At 32.1% G+C, this 22,675-nt stretch overlaps 2 protein-coding genes across 3 annotated transcripts; both read right to left on the minus strand.

The window, feature by feature from the left end:
- Positions 1-2,516: 2,516 nt before the first annotated feature.
- Positions 2,517-7,816, minus strand: LOC139898783 (probable folate-biopterin transporter 4). The gene is made up of 7 exons (XM_071881554.1): positions 7,592-7,816; positions 6,564-6,691; positions 6,143-6,364; positions 5,153-5,608; positions 4,181-4,378; positions 3,961-4,098; positions 2,517-2,960 (listed from the first exon to the last, which is right to left on the minus strand). Exons 1-7 carry the CDS (start codon positions 7,670-7,672, stop codon positions 2,699-2,701), a joined length of 1,485 nt encoding a protein of 494 aa, XP_071737655.1. The 5' UTR covers positions 7,673-7,816; the 3' UTR covers positions 2,517-2,698.
- Positions 7,817-10,522: 2,706 nt separating this feature from the next.
- On the minus strand, positions 10,523-16,248 carry LOC139898784 (uncharacterized). Of its 2 annotated transcripts, none has more exons than XM_071881556.1 (6): positions 15,734-16,248; positions 13,941-14,031; positions 13,432-13,586; positions 11,366-11,393; positions 11,158-11,266; positions 10,523-10,843 (listed from the first exon to the last, which is right to left on the minus strand). In XM_071881556.1, exons 1-6 carry the CDS (start codon positions 16,007-16,009, stop codon positions 10,762-10,764), a joined length of 741 nt encoding a protein of 246 aa, XP_071737657.1. In that variant the 5' UTR covers positions 16,010-16,248; the 3' UTR covers positions 10,523-10,761. The 2 variants fall into 2 exon arrangements, with proteins under 2 accessions (XP_071737657.1, XP_071737656.1); XM_071881555.1 differs by having other exon boundaries at positions 13,432-13,589; positions 15,734-16,245.
- Between the last annotated feature and the right edge of the window lie 6,427 nt (positions 16,249-22,675).

The raw sequence follows: 22,675 nt of genomic DNA on the forward strand, positions 1-22,675 counted from the left end.
AAGTACTACCAAAAATCTTTGGCTCAATCAGAAATAAAGATTTTGTGAGAAACAAGACTGAATATGGAATATCACCATTAAGGACAGCGGATGGCATTCGATTTATAAGGAAACATGCAGTTGAAACAGCGTCAGTCCAAAATGGTTTTGGAACTTTCATTTGAAATAAAAGTGCTCGAGCTACTTCAAGAAGATGTCGATTCTTTCGTTCCGCAACCTCATTTTGGGCTGGTGTGTCAACACAAGATGACTCGTGAAGGATACCATTATGAAGCTTATATGACGAAAATGATTCGGAAAGAAATTCTTTGGCATTATCACTTCTCAAAGTTTGAACCGGAACCTGAAATTGCGATTTTCTTTCAGTAACAAATGAGCAAAAGTGAGTAAATACTTCGGAACGACTTTTCATCAAATAAAGCCAGGTAACACGAGAATAATCATCAATGAAGGTAACAAAGTACTTAAAACCGAGTTTGGAAGTAACTGAACATGGTCCCCAAACATCAGAGTGAACCAATTCAAATGGAGCTGAAGCTCGTTTATTGACTCTGGGAGGTAAGTGGATTAGATGGTGTTTAGCAAACTGACATGACTCACAATATAGAGACGATAAATTAGAAAATTCAGGACATACTTTCTTCATACTCTAAAGAGAAGGATGTCCCAACCTACAATGCATCTCATAAGGGGATGATGACTTAGAGCATACCAAAGAGCGTGGTATTTTAGTTTCAGGTTCACGTATGTATAGGCCATCAGATACCCTTCCTTTACCAATAATCTGCTTTGTCGATAGATCCTGGAAGACACAATAATCAGGATAGAGTAAAGCAACACAATTCAAATCTCGGGTAATTTTGCTAACGGACAACAAATTAAATGAGAAGTTATGTAGACTTAAAACTGATGACAACGAAATAGATGGGGTAAGATTGACTGTACCGAAACCAAGGACATGAGAGGTAGTACCATTTGCAATTGTGACATGAGATGGTTGTGATTTAAAATCGGAGAAAAGATGATGATCACCTGTCATGTGATCTGAAGCACCAGAATCGATGACCCATTTAGAGGCCGATGATAATAGACATGTATTAAACTTACCTGATCCAGCAAAAGCAGCAAATGGTGTCGCGAGTTTTACGGATCCTTTCAATTGAACATATTCTTTATATTCTTCTGCAGAGATAGTGAATGTGGAAGAACTTTGCACTTCTGATGAGAATTTCTTTTCATCATCCTTGTGTAATGACCACAAATACACATGACCAAGTATGTATGGATATAGTAAGAGCTTAACAAATAACCAAATCAAAATCTCACCAAATCCACAAACTTCAAACATATCTATAATATCCATCAAATCGGGAAAGAAAAAAACAGTCACTTAAAACTAACTTTTTTTTTTTTTTTTTTTGATGCCACTTGCAATTACAACCTACTTTTGACCAAACCCACGTTGTATTAAACGTGTTTTTTTTTTCTTTTATAACTTTTTCATAAAATGGGGCCCAACCAAAAGATGTGCAAGATTAAGTAAAAGTAAATATGACTTATAAAATATCTAACTCCCACTTTAGTACGGGACACAATTTGTTCACACACAAAATAAAAAGGCACCACCCAAAAAAGCAGAACAGTGACTCAAACAATCGATCAAAAGTTTCGACGTTCAAACGGGTCAATACTCAAGGATATTGTTCGGAATCACAAAACAGATGATCGAGAAGAAAAAAAAAAACGGCGATGAACAGTCGTACACGCGCCCTTACGCCCCGTCGAGTGGGCGGAGGTAGGCGGCGCGTGAGAAGGCTTACGGTGGTCAGAAAAATTTCGTGCTTTTCAGTTATACAATTCGGGACATTCTGGAACGTTTGGAGGGGGTGGTGAGATCTAAAAGTGACTTCGAATAGTTCAATTTCAGAGACGGTGGTGACTTGGGGTGGCTATGATGGTGGCGATGATGACTTGGTGACAGTAGTGACTTATTGAACTCAACTCATTACCAGGTACGCTCTGATACCATGTAATTCAGAGAATACAAGATTATGAGAATTAACTTGAAATCATTTCTTTAACACTCTACCTATTACAACCGGTTATACGGGTATTTATAGACCCGGTGAATACAAGAACAACTGCCAATTTAATGCTTCTCCTAACTAATACCAACAACAGAATTAAATTCCACCGCCTATATTAAATGCACCGAATGCACCAGTGCACCGACTATATTAAATGATATACATCTACCTACGTATTTATCTACGCATTCTAACATCTGGGAATGCCAATCTTGTTGAGTGTAAACAAATAGTAATCCAACCGTTAAAAGAACACAGTTACACGACGAACAAATTCTTTTTTTTAAATATGAAAATATCAAACTATTTAAATAAGTATAATATTATCAACACAACGGTGTCTTGAGAAATTTCAACTTCCATGATTAACATGATAGAACATAGGGTATGCTAAACTTGTTCTTTAGTTATGCTCTTAACCGTTGGCCATTGTATCTCAACAGCATTGTTCAATATCTAACAAAATATTAGTCAACAATATATGGATATTTGTATCTATCAGAACTATACTTGGGTCATATATCCACTTCCACTACTACAATTATATCTCAACCCAAAACTATTCAGAAGCTATCAAAACTGAGAATCAACACCTCAAGATTCTTAACTATTTATGCTGATATCCCTGTAGCTTCCTTTGGTATCAAAAACAGAAAAGCAACCGGTGTAAATGTGCAGATGACTTGAATAGCTATCCCAAAATTAAGGTTATCAAAAGAACCCGATGAGATGTTCAAAACTGAAGCCAAACCTGCACCAAAAAAAGCACCGATTGTGGCCCCAAGGTTGTTTATTGACATAAAGAGTGCAAATAAAGTCCCTTCTATCCCTGGTGGGCATAAATGTCCTGAGAGAATCAAGAAAGGCATGAACCTGCAAGATAAACAAAAAAAAGTTACTAACTTTGACTGTAAAAAGTCACTCAATCAAGTTATTTAACATCAACACCTCAAGACATTTGTATCTATAATGTTGTTCGTACATCACCACTTTTCAGAAATACCGACCTAGAAAATCTTGTTTATGTGCCATTGATAAATTTAATATAAACCTCAACAATGATTAAATATTAAATAAAGTAAATATGTAGAAACATATGATATCGAGTATAAATTACTTGGCTAATAAATCAGAGGATTCTGACCCCAAAAAAAAATGTTGATAAGTACTAGGTTTTGACATCTAAGGGTCAAAATGTGAGATGTAGCCTCTACAATTTAAGTTGAACCAAGATAGATTTTATTATAACGCCCTTAGGTAGCAAAAATGTGCAGGTTGGGTAACAAGTCAATATGGGCAGATCTGTCTTGAAACACTTAATGTCCAAATCTAATATTTTAGAGTGTTGTATACGACTAAAAAAACTAACAATATTCTTTTTAAAAAGTTTGTTTAAAAGATTGTATGGATTAAAATGCAGCTTGGGTGACTTTCAACCCGTTGGACCAATTTAACATGTCTCCCTTTTACTCTTAAAGCCTATTTAACAGGTTGGATATAAATTAAACCAAATTGACCTATTCATAAACAAATGTTAGACATCTCAACCTCCACCTGCAACTTATGTTGGTGGTTGTGTGGTTAAAAGAGCCGAAATTTTGTACTAGAAAGAGTCTAGAAGGAATAAGAAATGCTTGAGGAAGACAGAGACGGGCATTTTGGTCAATTCTATAAGACTAATGGCCACTTTGTTAAGTTTAACAGTAAACGATCAACTCGACAGATATGAACAACTGACAAAAGTGAAAAACCACGTGGACGAAAAACGAAATTTACCTAATCTTTTATTGATGGCCAGTATATTATTATATGTGTGCATGTACTTAACAGAAAATTGTATAAGAGAACAACATAAAAGAAGAAAAGCACTTACTTAAATTGATTAATGGCATCTGAGAGAGCAGATCCGAACAACACCATCATCTGATCTGATATGCCTAACGAAACATTCAGTCTAGAAACCAACACTAGATCTAGTAGCGTTAGCAAAGATAAAGCAACATGGGCCAAGCTGCATAAATACAAATCACCATATAAAAATCAATGATTAAAAATAACAATTGTGTTTTAGGTTAATATCAACAAAAGCTTACAACAGTATTCTTCGTAATTTCATCTTCTTTAAAAAGCGATTGTAGATGAAAGTTCCAACCATTAGGCCTAGCCATCCGATAACACGTGCTGTGCCCAAAAATGATGCTTCCAAATTTAGCACTTCGGTCTGGTAGTAGAACATGACTGTTGAAAGGTTCGGCATTGTTACCTGTGCTAGGAAAAACCAAGCCATTGGTCTGGTCTCCAGGTCAAATTAAATCAGACATGATCATAACCAGATTTGATATTTAATTAAAAGGTTCGGTAATTATGTCTAAATGTGTCGGCAAAGGTTGGGTCAATCCGCATACACAAGATTATTTTTAATTTACATATTTTATTGATGAACATTGTATTATATATGATCACAAAACTACATTAATAAAATAAAAATATGTACTTCTTCAGTAAATAGAAGATTTTACACGTTTATTTTAAACATTTAGGACGATATAAGACCTGTTTGACTATTCAAGCCATTAGGCTAGTGTCCATGTTAATAAAATAGTTCAACTTAAACCCAATTGACCAGTCACCAAAAAAGAGTTATGAAGCATGCAAGCAAATAAAAAGGATAAAATTGCCACCTATACTGGCCATAAATAATGTGTGCTCGAGACAACTAAACTACAAACATTATAACTACAATTAATGTTGAGCCATAAGTTGCAATTCACATGGTAAAGGGTTATATGAAGTGACATAAAGATTCAACAAAACTGATTATAACAAAATAATTACAACAATTCTAGGTTTGTTTCCAAAGGACCTATATGTCCATCACTGATTATCACAAAATATTAACAACAGTGATTTTCATCAAAAAGATTCTTGTGTTTACGTTTTAAAGCCTATTTCAGACTCCGAACAATGATCAAATACTACTATTAAACTACATGCTTAGTCACAGTTCCATTTATTTGGAATAATAGGAGTAAAAGCTACCATAAAAGAAAGTTTATTATCTGTACCTCAGGATAACTGGCTGTCGAAAAGCCTTGAACAAAGTATAAGCAGCTTTTTTAAAAGATTCTATTAATTGTGATGAAAAAGATCCCTCCTTTTCAGGCATCCGATCATTGCTTCCATTAATCTTCCTCTTCTTTTTCTGTTTAGAACTTTTTGTTCTCCTAAAACTACTGGTTTTATGTATGGAGACCGAGGATTTGTCTTCATCTAATAGTATTCCATTTGGTTCTTCCGACCCATTGGCGTTAGAGAGTTCGGTTGAAGACTTGCTGGATACAGGACTCTCTTTCACTAAAGCACACGAAAGTAGTTGTACCATTGGTAAAACAGCAAAAAGCAGAAATATGTTTTCCATATTAATGTTACTTAGCGCATATCCTCCTAACAAACTCCCACATATTCCACCAAGAGCCATTGCCATCCATGATACTGACTGCAGGTCGCCAGCAAACTTAGCCCTGATCATGAGTAAATTTCAGAGATCAAACACTAATTTATGTAGTATACGTTAGAAATTGTTGATAAATGTTTGCAGTAACTTGTTAATTGTAAATTACAAATCAAGCACTACATCTATTTAAAATTAGAAGTTGAAAATATTTAAATGCCACTCTTGGAAATATTAGACCGAGGTTGAAGTCCACTTGGTTAGTTGTTAATGGATGTAATATGTCAAGTTCATACTCATCTTCAGCTTCTTTTTTAACAACTGTCTGAAAATATGTGTGCATCTATATAAGTATATTCAGATACATAGATTTCTAACTCATGTCGCTCATTCTAATGTGGTGTGTACCTTGACGATAGATGAGATATTAGTGTGCTCATCATGCCTTAAATAACAATGAGCACAACGCTTTTCCAAAAGTACATTACATACCAGAACTTTCTTGAATAATACAATGATATATGTCAGTTTTAGAGTTCCAAGGGAAAGGGAAAATAACATAAAAAGGCAAGAGACAAAAACATGATTAGAGTCAGAGACATACTTTTCTTGTCTTGCGGCTTCTGCAATCATGGCATCAATGACGACATCTGCCATTGCAGAACCGAGATTCTGTATCAATAAGAAGATCATAAGTCGATCTCTTGAGTTTCTTACAATTTCTTGTAATCCAATAATCACCCATGGAAAGAGCGAGAGAAGTGTCGCAATGAGTAAATACGGAATCCTTTTCCTTCCTTTAATCGGAATACAATCTGACAAAATTCTGCGCACATATTATATATATACGTATATCAGTAAGGAAAACTAGAAACGAATAGTTATATGCAAAGTTCACTAAACAAATATAACTAAGTTTTTTTTATAACCAACTCTTGGTTATACTTGGTCCTGTCTTCAAGTTGATCATATAGTCATACGTATTCGGTAAATAAATTTAAATGTCAAAGAAGATAGATCAATACCCGTATATTGGTTTTATGCTCCAAGGAAAAAAGGCTATTGAAGTCACAAACTGAGAAGCTGAGGGCGACAGTTTTAGTCTGTCTTTCAGCTGATATGAAACCGCTGTCCATACAAATGATCTAAAGCCCTACAGAAACGTATTATGTAGAAGAAAAAAAAAACGTTCACTATCTAGCAATAAAAAACAAAAATCTTAAATAATGAGAAGAAGACAGATATATACAACATCATGATGTAACAATTCATTAATACAGGTTCAAGATCAAAAATTAGGAATGCAAAATAAAATTCCTTCTTTTTACAAAACCAAGATTAATAAGGCATTACAAATCGTTCCAAGTAACTAACTATAACTCGTTATCCAATTTTAAAAATCTCTTAACGTATATAATCATAATAAGACGTTTGATTTGGACACTCTCTTTGGGATGCATACATTTCTCTAGATGTTTATAGATATGCACTGCTCTCAAAGGCAGATTTACAATTTAATAGTACGATTATGTAACGATGCTATGAACAATGACTAATGATGAATGACGACTATCAGAATTAACATGACACTTAGTTGGCATCAAATATTTGGACTTCTACTGCCTTCAATATATAGTGATCTTGTGGTCCCAAATTAATACCATGAATTAATTTAAGAACAATAATAATAATCAGATATTTGTTTAAACAACAAAAAATTATTTCCTGAAAATATGGATCCAACTTCCGGGATGACCTTCTGAGTCAAATTGACTAATTGTCTACTTCATAGATCATACACAATTATTTTATTTTCCATATTAAAAAAACTTTAAAAAACTTCATTGATCCTAATCTGCTGATAATCAATAATTCTGAATCGCTTAAACAATGAAATTAACAATGCTAACATTCATTTTTCATCAACATTATTTACAGGGTACAAATCTGAAACAAACAACAATAGATAGCTAATCACACAGCTTGATCCACAAACTCTATTATTCTCTTAATTCAGTAATCAAAATTGAAAGAAATAAATAGAAAATAATACCTGAGTGAAGTAAATCAAGCAGACAAGCCAGATGAATGAAGCACCGAAAGCAATTCGTAGCTGTTTCATCCATCCGATCATTTTTTTTTTCTTCTTAATTTTATAAAAAATTGAGATTTTAGGGTTTGAAGGAAATATCGAATTTCAAAGAAATAAATTGATGAAAAGAAATGGAGAACGCGTTATGTTGTTGCGTTTTTCGACCAGCTTTGTTCAAATGGTTTTCTTGTGTTCATCGGTCAAAGTCAGTCGTCACTCCTTTCACGTCACTTTAATCATTTTTCATTTTTCATTTTTATATAAGGTTTCGAAAAAAAATTAAAAGATTATTTGGAAAAATAAGTTTATTGAAGTAGGTTTTAAAAAGGTATTTTAAAATAAACTTAACATACTATGAAATCATATCCTTATATATCATTTGACTTTTATTTGTATATGTAAATGTAAATGTAAATATGTAATTTTAGATCTTTAAGCTTTAACTACGTAACCAAACGCTTATAAAGCAACTTTTTTATGAGTGGCGATATCGACATTGAATGTTACCATGTGTCACCCATACGTGTTAGGAGGAAACTCAATTCGCGACGATGTTAACAATACCATCGAATGTTGGCCAAATCGTATTGATGTTGGCAGTATCATCAAATTGGAAACTCCATGTTTGGAGTGAGAATCGAGCATGAGTTGGCTGTACACCAAGTTGGATATCACCCTCATGCCACTCAAGCCAACCTTCTAACTTCAAACAATAACTAATCGCTTTATACACGAAGTAAATAACTTTGAAAACAAAGAATATATCTATTCCAATAGATCTCTACTTCGCGTTATGACAAGAAGTCATAGCCACACAATTCTCTCTCTCACCCCTACCTTCCCTGCACGATGAAATGTTGTTGCACGATCTCCATTTCTTAGAAAACTCCTTTTTTCAGTTAAAATTTGTTGTACCAACTAACGTATTAAGACTTAAGAGTTACATTTTACTCCGTAGTTGTTTATACTAGTTGGTTGATATTTGACTGGCATTCACCAAGTAATTTATTACTCCAATACATAAATAGGAATAACTAGTTCGGAGCAGGTCGCGCGATGCGGCGGGGGCTTTCGGCCTGCATGTTCGTATTTAACGTAACGTTGTGTATGTACAGAGATGAAAACGGTCCATGTGTTAACCCGTTTAGATGTCGGTGTGGGTAGTATTTTTAAAAAGGTATCCGTTTAGGACGTAGTTAGTCTTGTTTTGTTCGTGAAAGTATTTTAAGTTTTATGGTGGTAGCGGTGAAAGTTAAATCGTGATGAGTAGGAAGATAAGGCCCGTTGAACTTTATGGTGAATTTTCTTTTTTGATTTAAATGAAAAATTAAAGTTACGCTTTTAACCCCTGCAGAATTTAACAGGTCAAGATAGTTGAGGGGATGTAAGTGAAAATTCGCAATGTGAATGGTAGGTGTGAAACGACAAAAAATTTAATGGGAACGACCATAAGGCCCACGACATTTAGCATGTGAAACGACATTTAGCATGTAGTAGGAAGATAAGGCCCGTTGAACTTTATGGTGAATTTTCTTTTTTGATTTAAATGAAAAATTAAAGTTACGCTTTTAACCCCTGCAGAATTTAACAGGTCAAGATAGTTGAGGGGATGTAAGTGAAAATTCGCAATGTGAATGGTAGGTGTGAAACGGAAAAAAATTTAATGGGAACGGCCATAAGGCCCACGACATTTAGCATGTAGTGGTTAAGGTTAATTAATGGTTAATTAATGGTTAATAAGGTTAAGGTTAATGGTTAATAATTAATTAATGGTTAATGGTTAATGATTAATGGTTAAATTAATTAATTAATTAATGGTTAATGGTATCTTGCACTGATTTAGTATATAGTGGTTAATGGTATCTTGCACTGATTTAACATTAGTAGTATATAAAATATAAATTTATATGATGTGTCATACTCTGTAATTTATAAGATGTTTGATTCTAAGATATTATCAACAGCATGTATAAAAGATATATTTACCAGCAGGCTTGCCTGAGTAACTACTGAGTTGCTCAATGAAGCATATCATCCGGGTTCAATTTCTGGTCATGCCAAATTGTTCAAAAGGGAGTGTGATTAGAGGGTGCACATAATGCGCAATTCACCTGGTGCCAGGTCTTGCGCTCGGGGGCTTGATTACCCGAGGTTTTACCTTCTATGGGGGTGCCAATATGCTAGTTCATAGGAGAGTTTACTCGCTTATCCAAAAAATAATGATATTTTTTATATAAATTAAACGGTTTTACATCTAAAATCATACATAAACTATCTAATGGTTTTTTGACAGAGGACGATCCACGCAAAAAATTACAATTTGAAGGGCTACTAAAAAAAGAAAGTTGAGGGACTACGAGCGCAATTGAAGTAAATCACGGGGACTATCCGCATAATTTTGTTCGGGATATATCAAACTATAATAACAAATTTTCAAAGGAATGTAGAGTGATGCTCAATAACTGTGTGTTTGCTTCGGTAGGCTTGTTTGGATTGTTTTAGTTTGCTGCGATGGCTCGTGTTGTTTCGACTGTTTTCTCGTACGAATTTTTGATTGATAATAAAGTTGTCATTATTTTGAGAAAATAAAACTGCACATAAGCATTGTATTAAGATTATTCATAATAGATTTAGATCTCCAAATTAAAAGCAACGGTAGGAGCCATACTCAATAATGTTAAAACCAAAAATGAGGTTTTAGAGGGTTGGAGAAAAACGAGTTTTAGAGCAATAGTTGGAAAAACCTAACATACCCATCTGTATATATTTTTACTGTGTAAAACTAAGGGCATATATGGTTCAAAAATTCCGATGAAATCTAACGAAATATGAATTTAACAGAAACCATCATGTGAATCAAACCAAGCCTAACGAAACATCCACTCAGTCATGAACTGGAAACATAAACAGTTTGACAACAATAGCTCGAACAAACGAATAACATTTTCCATTATGTAAGAAAGAGCATGATCAAGCAGCTAACTTTTAAGGCAGCTGAATTATATACAACACTAGTGGTGAATCTTAGAAACCAAAGCTTTTCGATTGAACAACATTTACAGACCAAATGAAATTAGAGCAACCGAATTAATGCATCAAACACCAAGCCACACACACTATCCTGCAAGTTTTTAGAAAAGCTTAGATATTACATTGCATGAAGTCCAAAACGCAGCTGACGCAGCCCTGAGAATGGCAGGATTCTGATATATCCTGAGAAATAAAAACAACCAACCAAGTTGTGTTAGAAATTATCAGGTTCCATATTTTTGTATTCTTCTTTAAAAGTATTAAAAAATCATAAAACACAAAATGAAAATTAATAATGTCCCCACAATTTCTATTCGATAATAATGATATGAGCAACGATAATTAGCGAATTTACAGTATTAAAGTATATTCTATGTGTCAAACTAGAAATTATTCACTTTTCTTGGATTCAAGGGGAGTAATTTGAAAATGTTATACCCAAATGTACAATTGGGTCAAAAACAACAAGTGGGGAAAATAAAAAAAATGTCACGTACCCGATTGCTGTTGCGCCCCAAGAAGCAACATTATATATAACTTTGCTTCCATCCCATGCCTTGCGAAGTTTTCCTTTTTGTTTTTTCATGGAAAATGTCTTGCTAAGGGCTATAATAGATTTCAAAACAGATACCAGACGTTAGTATTATAATAAAAATTAAAAATACGACAACAATGATATTCAAAATACATAGGATATATACTCACCGTCCTGGAGTTGTTTAGGACTCAAATCCTGTGAAAAAACAATAAAAAAAAGTAATTAACCTAAAACACAAAACTTGATTCGAATTTACAAGACTCGGTTTGTTTACACCGATAACACTAGTTATAATAGCACTAGGTAACCCCATCAATTTAATGAAGATGAAAAGCACAAAATGACATCATACTCAAGCAAGTGTTGCATGACAGTACATGATTGGCGTACATTAAAACAACAAATTTTTCTTTTGCGTACCATAAGTTTAGATTGGACTATTAGATGCATAAATTGCCACTAGTTTGCCTAAAAATGGGTCAATTAAGTTACATTTTCTCTTAATGGGTCCATTGGGTGATATTTATATATCTAGCTACAAAGAAACTGGATGACCCGAAGTGTATCGGAGTGCCTACAATCTCTAAATTATCATTGCAAAAAAAGAGTTGTATAATATAGTTTGGACCTGACCCGTTTTTCAATGACCTATTTTGACCCATCAGACAACCACACTCATATCGCCACCTATGATTCTTAAGGGCTCGGTGACAGATGTTAAGCATATTCTATTGTCTCATGAGAAAATTACAATGGAACGGTATTGTTTGATCAGAATACAGTTTGCTCAAGCTTTCTTATTTCTCAAATGCCAAGATTCTTTCAACAATGATTGGTCTTTCTGTAACGATGACATCAGTATAAACAGGTAAATCCAAATTTCGTAACAATTCAAAAACAAAAGTGTGACAAATTTAAATTGGATATCCAAAATTAGCAATCAATGAACTTTCATGGAACGAGAGAATCAAAAGCAGCTTTAGCACGGAATGTTGCATTTCAGAAGGATAAATTACATCTCAAATGCCCTAATATTTTTGAAAATATGGCTAATGTAATTATTGACGAACGGATGAAAGTGTTGTACAAGAATCTATAATTCTCAACCCCAAAAGAGATTAAGGACCACATAGTTTTGCATGTTGGGACCATTATGGCTGAGGACGACTTCCCTTGCTCTAGAGCTTGGTTGGTTCCTTTTAGTTGGGTGGTTTCGGGGGTGTCTACCGTAAAGGTGCATGAGTGGTTTTTGGTTTGCTAAGGGTGGTTGGCTCTTTGCTTGCGCAACAACTTCCACCCGGCATGCCCTCGAGTTGCTGTCCACAAGGTCTTTTGGCTCTATTTATTGAGGCAACGACAAGCGTCGTTTTAGTGGCGTCTTGACTGCCGCTCAGAGCCTAAATTGATTCTTAGGCATGCTTTAAACCCCATGAAAATCTGATTCTACCATTTTCATGGCGTCCCCCCTATATTTTATTATTATTATTATTATTATTATTATTATTATTATTATTATTATTTTTATTATTATTTTTTTTTTATCTTTGTATGTTTTAATTTATTTTTTAATTTCTATTTTCTAGTTTTAAATAATAAAAAAAAAAAGAGTCTTTTTTTAGCCGGAGGTCCTCACGGAAGCAATCTCTCTACCCTGGAGTAGAGAGGGGGATGAATTTCCTTTACCGTGGGTGGAGAATTCTCTCGACTCGTGGTAACAGAAACGACTTCTCTTCTAGTTTAGGGTAGAGGAAGGATTGTCTACACCTTACCTCCCCCATACCTCGCAGGCGCGGGATTGGGTATTGTTGTTGTTGTTGTTGTTGTTGTATAGTTTTGCATGTTGAAAAATGAGCGGGTTTGTTAGTCAGGGACAATACAGGTCGGACGTGTACTTATTCTTCCATTGTTATTTGAAGTATTGTAGATAATCAAGGTACCATATATGATAACAGAAAAAATTAAGGATTCGGAAGATTGAAAGCATAAAAATAAGCTCTATGCAACCTCTGAAACGTTCGACCATTTCCTTGGTATTAAGAATGTTATATTTTACATGTTTGATTCGTTATTAATATCACGAAAAAAAAAGAACTGGCCTTCATTTATATAAATGGGTAGAAAATGAAATAGCCACATATACTTCAAACTCAGTGGACAGCCCGAAATAAGATGAAAAGAATAAACATTTTAATAGACAAAAGGCACAAGGCAACAAAAACGAAAGCATATGTACCTTGGTTTCTTTAAGAGATATCAGATAAGCAGCCATGAAGCACGCGATCCCATCAACTATATCATCTTGCCTAACTAAAACGTAATCTTCATCGGACACGTTATCTCCACCTTCCCAAACTTCATTTTCATTCACCATGTCCCAAGAACTATTGTCTTCTAAAATATATTTTATAGAACTGTTAGCTTTCACCATTTAAACCACTATATGTATGTTGCTAAAGTTAACTCAATGTTGCAAATTACTATTACTTGCTACACAAAATCTTCCTAAGACACTTTCAATGATGAATACAAGTAAATCTGGCGATATGTCTGGATTGTAATTTATATAAAACAGATCAAATAAAAATATTTAGGGGAACAAGTTAATGGACGGACAGGGCCAAAAGTTGTGAACCTTCAAAGTATACTTTTATGCATACAACTTCATAGATTGATTGACGATAAAACTTATAGTATTATTTTTATAAACTTCAATTAGAGTAGAGAAGAGCTTCTGCTATATACCAGCTAAATTCTGTGGAACTGAAACCTGTGCACTCTCTAGTTTCTCAAGGAAATCAGGGCCCTCCACTCTTGACTTTAGTAGACTGCATAACTACAAAACAGAAAAACAAAAATTATTAGACCTTCAAGTAAGCTAGTGTCAGATTAAAGGACGAATCAACAAGCTGGCATTCTATTGTGCAAGATATTTAATTTACTGGAAGTGTAGGCAAGTTTGTGGAACATAAAAATAAGACTAAGCTTAATTAATCACTTCTTAAAATTTTATTGTATATGTAAAACCGTGAAGGTGTTAATCCTAACAAGAACTGTAGTGACTATCGACGACGACTCTTCACGAAAACGAAGTATATCTGTATATGTTTAGCTGATGTATAAATAACTAGATAACTTCTGGCCACTGCAGTATAAATAGTTTTCCTCCACCACAATCACGGTTCGACCATCACGTTGCCCATGTGCCCTATCTCTTCGTTAAATAAAAAGTGATTAGACTCATATGCTCATGTTAATTTAAAGTGATGGTAATAAACATCGCCGATGAATGCATCGGGAAATAGTTTTTGGGAAAAAAGGGAACAACAGTTAAGGCAGAACAGCTAAACTAATAACTTTATGGGTTCTGCTGTTCACTCCTACCAACTACATAACGATATAAGTAAAATATTGATCTCCAAATATACATCTCCAACAAAGAGAATTATATACTGCTTTTCAAAGATATAAGCAGCGATGTATGTTCCCTCAAACTATCACTTATACCTAGGGCGTGTGGTTATTTTTTCGGCATCATTACTACTAGTCTACTGCTTGAAGATAAGAAGGCAATCAACTTGAGTCACCGATTAAATAAGTTCACTTTAATCATGATGTTTTTTCTTACAGCCACCTACCCATTTACTATAAATTAAAATCAATTGCCCCTATTTGAACCAAAGTTATCAGAAACTCAAATACATTTTTCGTCGAACACTCAAAACTAAATAATGAAACCATTATTATAAAAGCACATCCGACTCCCACTAATATAATACTCTGATACATAGGTACTAAGCTTCCTAAAAGTATTCAGGTAATGGAGCCTAATTCGGTCTGTACATCAAGTCACAACTTCCCGCAGTAACTTCTCTAATAGAAGGCTTAGGAGTTTACACCCCTTAGCATAATCTATAATCTAGCAAAATTAAAAGAAACCATATTGAACCAATTTTTTATAACTACTAAAATAAAGGGATCCTAGAGTACACGTTCAAGCAATGATATTGCTAGGACGATGCTTGGATATGCTTTTATTAAAGCAATTAGTAACTCGAATAATCAAAGCCATATAACAAGATAATCGAATCTTTAAAATCAACAATAATTATATGATACCTCAACCCTAGATTCCTCAATAGCATAAATCACACGGAGTAACAATCAAGATCAACTGTTTCCCCACACTTTAAAACTTATTACCTCACAATATTCACCATAAAGGCATATCAAACACTCCTAAATATAGTAAGTAGATCATAACATATGCTTCTTTTCCGTTTTATGTGATTTACTTTTAGCTACATCTGCAATCATCTATATTAAAATAATAACTTCAATCCCAAAGCATATATTAAAATTCAAGCAAAATCTGCTCAAATCTCGATTAAAGAACCTAATAATCATAAACACTACCTTAATCATACTTAAGACTATAGATTTGCTCAATTTAATCAACCAATCATATCAATCCTTCACAAAATCAACATAATTATAATCAATAAAACAATTCATCAAACTAATAAACCCTAATTTACCAAATCAGCTTCCCCGTCTTGCGACGATGAGACACGTGTGCCGGTGCTCGGTCCAGCAGAATCATAAACATCATCACCACTTTCATTATCGTTATCATCATTATCTTCTTCAATGCAACCGGTAGTACTAAGTAATTCAAGTGCTCGTTGACATTGATTCAGAACAGCCTCTAGGGTTTTCCTTTTAACACGAACTTGATCACGTTCTGAATTCAGTCTCTCAACGCCACCGTTGATTACGGATTTAGTACCACCTGATACGTCAATAACCTCCATCTATAACCCCTAGGTTAATTGATGAATTCAGTAATATATATGTAATCTATACATACAGTAAATGGAATTTTGTAAAGTAAACCCTAAAAAGCGAAATTTGGTGAAATTGAAAAGGTAAAAGATACTCCGTAGTTGAATTGATTAAATTCCGTGTAGAAAATGAGAATTTGTGGGATTGTTTGGTGGTGGGGTTGAGAGTGCTGGCGTGAGCCGCCTACGTACCGTCTCCATTATTTGATGCTATGCAATTGGGTATAAGCAAACGACAAACAAAATCTTGGGGGTTTTCCAATAAAATTACTAGTTAATTTTGAATTATTTATTTAAATTTAATTTAATAAATTATTGGGGTGAATAGTATATATATATATATATATATATATATATATATATATATATATATATATATATATATATATATATATATATATAATATAATTATCGATTATTTTTATTTTTATTATTTCATTTTCACTTAAATAAGAAAGATATTTTGTTGGTCAAAATATTTCTAAATTGATTGTCTACTTAAATAAATACGAATAAGAGTGTAATATTTCTTTATACTCATAATTATTATTAATTTATACATCTATACTTCTAACTTTATATTATACTATACTATACATAATAAGAAAAGCATATTATTTATACATCTATACTTCTATACTTTATATTATATTATACTATACATAATAAGAAAAGCATATTATAGTTATGCAAACCTACAACTTGCAATCTTAGTCATCCATTTCAAAAATTAGTGTAAATTATGACCATTAGATTAAACACATCATCTTAATGAACTCATTAACACATAATTAGCACTAATCGGACAAGATTGCCCCTCAAATCAACAAAAGTAGCGGGCCTTTTTTCAAAATTAGGTGTTCAATTGTGTCTTCCACATATGGCAGACTACTACATACACTAGGAAACCCTAATATGCTCTCCACTATCAAATAGACGACTATGAAAACTACTACAGTAATATGGTAATTTAAAAAAAGATGGGATCAAGTAAACAAAATATAGGTTCAATTCATTCAATCTCATGGAGTAATTACAGAAACCCTAATGCACAAACACTAAATCGCGGATGCTCAGCCCCAAAATTAATCGATGTATCTTTATTGTTGTAATGTAAATAAATCGATACTGATGAAATTTTGAAGATGGAAATCTCGCCACTTGAATTCGGTATGTATTCTTAATCTATTGTTATATTTCAATTTATGAGATTATCATTACAAAGATTTTTCGTATAAACTCGATTCTGAATTTGGTTATCTAATAACCCGTCCTAATCCATCTGGACGAATACATTACATTTGGTTACATCGCGAGGTACTTGACCTCTATATGATACATTTTACAAACATTGCATTATTTTTAAAAGACAAATTTTCATTACATCGAAAGTTGACGACATGCATACCATTTCATAATATATCCGACTATAATTGACTTAATAATAATCTTGATGAACTCAACTATTCGAATGCAACGTCTTTTGAAATACGTCGTGAATGTCTTCAAGTAATATCTCTAAAATGAGCAAATGCACAGCGGAAGATTTCTTTCATACCTGAGAATAAACATGCTTTCAAGTGTCAACCAAAAGGTTGGTGAGTTCATTAGTTTATCATAAACAATCATTTCCATTATTTTAATAGACCACAAGATTTCCTTTATTCAATAATCATACACTCGCAAGTGTTTAAAAATCATTCATATAGATTGAACACCTGGTAACCGACATTAACATAATGCATATAGAATATCCCCAAAACAGAAATCCATCTGTATAATATAAACTCGAAGTACTAAAGCATACCATTTTCCAGTATGGGGGGAGTTAGTGCCCGTAGATCTGCCTTTAGGATTCGCGTCAATTAGGGTGTTTGTTCCCTAATTCTTAGGTTACCAAGCTAAAAGGGGTGATATTCGATTCGATAATCCAACCATAGAATGTAATTTCAAGTACTTGTGTCTATTTGGTAAAACAATTATAAAACAGCGCATGTATTCTCAGTTCCAAAAATATATATTGCAAACGCATTTAAAAAGGGAATAATGAAACTCACGATACGATATTTTGTAGTAAAAATATGCATACGACGATACTGAACGATGCAGGGTTGGCCTCAGATTCACGAACCTATATCATATATATATATATATATATATATATATATATATATATATATATATATATATATATATATATATATATTAACACATATAATCGTAATCGAACAAATTTATATATTATTCTTAGTGATATAATTATATTTAATAATTTATAGTTTTCCTTAATAATTTAGTTAGATATATTTACTTTATTTACTTTAGATAGATAAAAATACTAATATAGTTATGTTATATGTATTAAATATAGTTTTATATAATTAATGTTTATTTGTTATAATATTAATAATAGGAATAATATTAATAATAATGATACTTATAATAATAATAATAATAATAATAATGATAATACTAATAATAATGTTAATATTGATAATAAAAATGATAATAATAACAAAATATATAAAAATTTTAATAATGATAGTAATAAAAATAAAAATAAAAAGGTTGTATTATTTTTACAATAAAAATACTAATTTTGATAAAATTTCTTAATACTAATAATACTTAATAATAATACTGGTTAAAAAATATATTAATGTTAATAATAGTAATAATAATAATAATAATATTTGTAGTATTGATAATAATAATATAGTTATAATAATAATGATACTAGTAGTAAAAATGATAATAATAACGATGTTAAAAATAATAATAATGTTAATGTTAAAAATAATAATAAAAATATTGTTAATACTAATGATAATAATAATTCTAAAAATGATACTTATATTGATAATAACAATAATAATTATACTTATAATAATAATAATAATAATAATAATAATAATAATAATAATAATAATAATAATAATAATAATAATAATAATAATAATAATAATAATAATAAGAATTTTAGAATACAACCTTTGAAGAAAACAAGCTCCTAAAAAAATTGCCACTGCGCGGACTCGAACCCACGACCTCTCGCATAACACTCAACACTCAATCATAAAAACCCCTTTGTTCTGTTTATCTGATTTAATATAACGACCAAATTTATTTAACCCATTATATCGCCTGACTTCTTCTTCTTCTCGATCACCATTAACGTTTATCATGTACATCATCTAATATGATTATGTTTATTCATCATCATCATCATGTCTACATCATGATAACCGTGATCACGACATCATCATACCTCTCTCTCTTTTCTCGGCCCAATTATGCAACTCAATTCACGGCCCAATTAACTTTTAAGGAGTCTATATTTTAATAGTCCATTAGCTTAATTTATTGGATCCACCAAAACTAATCAAGCCCAAAACAGTTTAAGTAAAACGCTCGATAATTTCGTGGTTGAGAGGGATTTCGTCTGGAAGCAGCACTACCAACACATCATCCTTACATCATCATTAATTATTATTACATGTTATTCATTGGTCTGCCACTATGTTGTAAGTAGTCTCACTTTCATAATTATTGAGATGTATATTAATATCTATTGCATCTAACTTGACAAGGCTTTGTATTGTGAGCATGTACCCATCACCTTATATATAATCCTATCATCATTTTCTTTTTAACTTTGTGGCATCATCAATACCATAGTTATCTTTGTGAAAACTCAAACAGAAAATCGAAGTAGCGATAGGGTTTTTGGTTCGTGACTTACAACGTGCAACTGAAGGAGAGAGAGAAGAAAAAAAATGAAGTAACATGGTAGTTGATGGATTTGTTAATGGGTTATCATCATTGAATGGCAAGAAGCAGCACATCGGTCGATCAATCGATGATATTTATGTCGAGCAGAAACATAAGTATACGATGGTAGCAGTAGCAGTAATCTTCATAGTTTAAAAAAAATTTCAAGTATCGGTGACTGCAACTCGTGGTGTTTTGATGGTTTCGAATGGTAACCATATAACACAAGATAGGCAGCAGCAGGAGCAACAAGGAAATGAGTTTGTGTTCATGGTTGGTTTCGATTGTGTTGTTTTGTGGTTCAAACGAAAACAAAAATAGAATAGAAACTATGGTAGCAGTTTTGGTGTTTTAATTTGAGAGTGAGAGAGATAGATAGGTGGGTTTATAAAATAACCAGAAATATAAAGATAGTAATAGGTTTAAATGTTTGATGATTGTGGTATTGGGTGATCCGGTCGAATAGAAGATCAAGAGAAAAAGATGGTGATTCTAAACGGGTTTTGGTTTTTAGGGTGGAGATTAATTAACCGAACAGTAGATAGTAACCGTAAGCATGTAGCCGAAATGATAAAAACGAATAGTAGTAGTAGTACACGACGTGTAGCATTTGATGAAGTGATGTGATGAATGTTGAGTTGACGATCTTGAAAAATAGAACAAAGATGATGACCAATATTAGTTGGTGTTCGGTCAAAGAGAAGAAACAGGAAGAGATTAAGGTGAGGAGGTGGAGAAGGGTTGTGATATGTCTAGTTATATGAAAATGGTACACGAGTGGTAGTACAACTTCAAAGATGTGTTTGTGGGTTATGTAATATCTTGTAGAAAGCAAGCACGAATGGGGTGGTGGTTATGGTTTATGTGCATGATGTGTATGTATATATAATATATAAATATAAAGTCTCATGTGCTAAACACAGAAATAACTGTCACCTTTATTATTAGCTCACATAAGAGATTTCTTGTTCAAATAAAAACAAAAACAAAAGGCAATCAGTAGATGTTAAAGGGTGTTAAAAGAGGTGATTGAATAGTGGTTATTTTGTTTAGTAGGAGAAAAAGGAATCGCTAACACAAATTTAAAAGATGAAATAGATATGTGTTGTGTGTGTGTATATATATATATATATATATATATATATATATATATATATATATATATATATATATATATATATATATAGACGTTAAATTAGATAGATGATAGTTCAGTGTAACAAAAAGAAGAACAATAATGTTTAATAATAATATAATAATAATATTTAGAAATATAAATGTGTTTTAAATTTAGCCGTTGTCTTTTACGGACTAAATTTCATAATCCGTTGTTAATCAGTGACGAATAAAAGTGTTCAGAAAAATTCCATATTTTTAAATTAACTTCTTTTATTTAATTCAGCCATTATGGTATAAAATTTGATCATTAATTCATTAAATAAAAATTACATCAACTGTCCCTCTCAATTCTGGGTAAAATATAAAAAGTGTTAAAACTTAATAAATAGTTCCTAAATACATTTTTAATAAGCCTAAAATTTATAGAACTCATTTTCGTATCACCGTTTATTTTAAAATTATATAAGTTTGAATTTAACTTGCTTAATATCACTCGAAACATCGAACGAGTATTACAATTATATAATATTTATTTTTAATATACTTCTATTTATATATAACTATGTTTTTAAATAATTATTATAATATCATATTTCATAACAACAATATTTTAAATTATACTTCCAATTATTATATATATATATATATATATATATATATATATATATATATATATATATATATATATATATATATTCACACATATCTATTTACAATTAGTTATTCGTGAATCGTCGAGAACAGTCGAAGGGTAATTGCATATATGAAACAGTTCAAAATTTTAAGACTCAACATTACAGACTTTGCTCATCGTGTCGAAATCATTTAAAGATTAAGTTTAAATTTGGTCGGAAATTTTTGGGTCGTCACAGTACCTACCCGTTAAAGAAATTTCGTCCGAAAATTTGATCGAGGTCGTCATGGCTAACAATAAGAATGTTTTTCATGACGAATCTGAGTTGTTAAATAGAGTTTTATCACTATTAAATAATATAGATAAAACGATTTGATTACTCAAAGCGAACGAATGAAGCTATCACTAAATAGTGATTTGAGATAAGCAAGTTTCATCATAACTTTTCACTAGTCATGGTTGAATTCTGAAATTCAAGGGATTTATAGAAAATCTTCGAAATCTAAAAGATTTGATTCATCGGCGAGTAAGAAAATTAAGATCTCTATAATTAAATACGATGATCTGCCTCGATTACTCTGTCTGATATTATAAATTAAACTCTTCCGTTCCATTATTTTCACCATTCCTATACTTTCTTTCTTAGTTCATACATCCGAAAGATTGTGAAAATGCTTAATCCAGTTCTAATCCTTGATATTTTCCTAATTATCATTTCTGTCATCCTTCTTTTCAATCTTCCACCAAATGAATCTGTTTACTTCCACTATTACCTTGGGGTGATACTATTTTTAATTCTACCTTGTCTTTATATTGCTATTCGTATTAATATCCAAGGTTTGAAACCTCCATGTTGTTATTGGGCTTTATATTTTCTCTTATGTTTTGGAGCTCTTTGCCTTTTTATTATCCTCCAGACCTCTAGTAAAGCGAGTAACGGTCCAGAATTTGTAAGTATAGAATTTTAAATGAACTTAATGTTCTAAACAAGAAAGAACGTAATCGCACGATTTGATTTGTCAAATTACCTGAATCACTGAGAATAGAACTATCAAGAATATACTTTTTTGATATGTTCAGAAGTTAAGCAGAATGAAAGAGTTATGTAACAT

Source organism: Rutidosis leptorrhynchoides, chromosome 3 (genome assembly GCF_046630445.1).
Source record: "Rutidosis leptorrhynchoides isolate AG116_Rl617_1_P2 chromosome 3, CSIRO_AGI_Rlap_v1, whole genome shotgun sequence".
Taxonomy (NCBI): domain Eukaryota; kingdom Viridiplantae; phylum Streptophyta; class Magnoliopsida; order Asterales; family Asteraceae; genus Rutidosis; species Rutidosis leptorrhynchoides.

Coding starts and splice junctions, on each gene's coding strand:
- LOC139898783 (XM_071881554.1), bottom strand. CDS start 7,672: ATGATCGGATGGATGAAACAGCTACGAATTGCTTTCGGTGCTTCATTC. Junction 6,365..6,563: donor AGCATAAAACCAATATACGG/GTATTGATCTAT, acceptor ATATGTGCGCAG/AATTTTGTCAGATTGTATTC. Junction 2,961..3,960: donor GATGCCATTAATCAATTTAA/GTAAGTGCTTTT, acceptor TTTATCTTGCAG/GTTCATGCCTTTCTTGATTC.
- LOC139898784 (XM_071881555.1), bottom strand. CDS start 16,009: ATGGAGGTTATTGACGTATCAGGTGGTACTAAATCCGTAATCAACGGT. Junction 13,590..13,940: donor AGTTCCACAGAATTTAGCTG/GTATATAGCAGA, acceptor AATATATTTTAG/AAGACAATAGTTCTTGGGAC. Junction 11,267..11,365: donor TCCTAAACAACTCCAGGACG/GTGAGTATATAT, acceptor AATCTATTATAG/CCCTTAGCAAGACATTTTCC.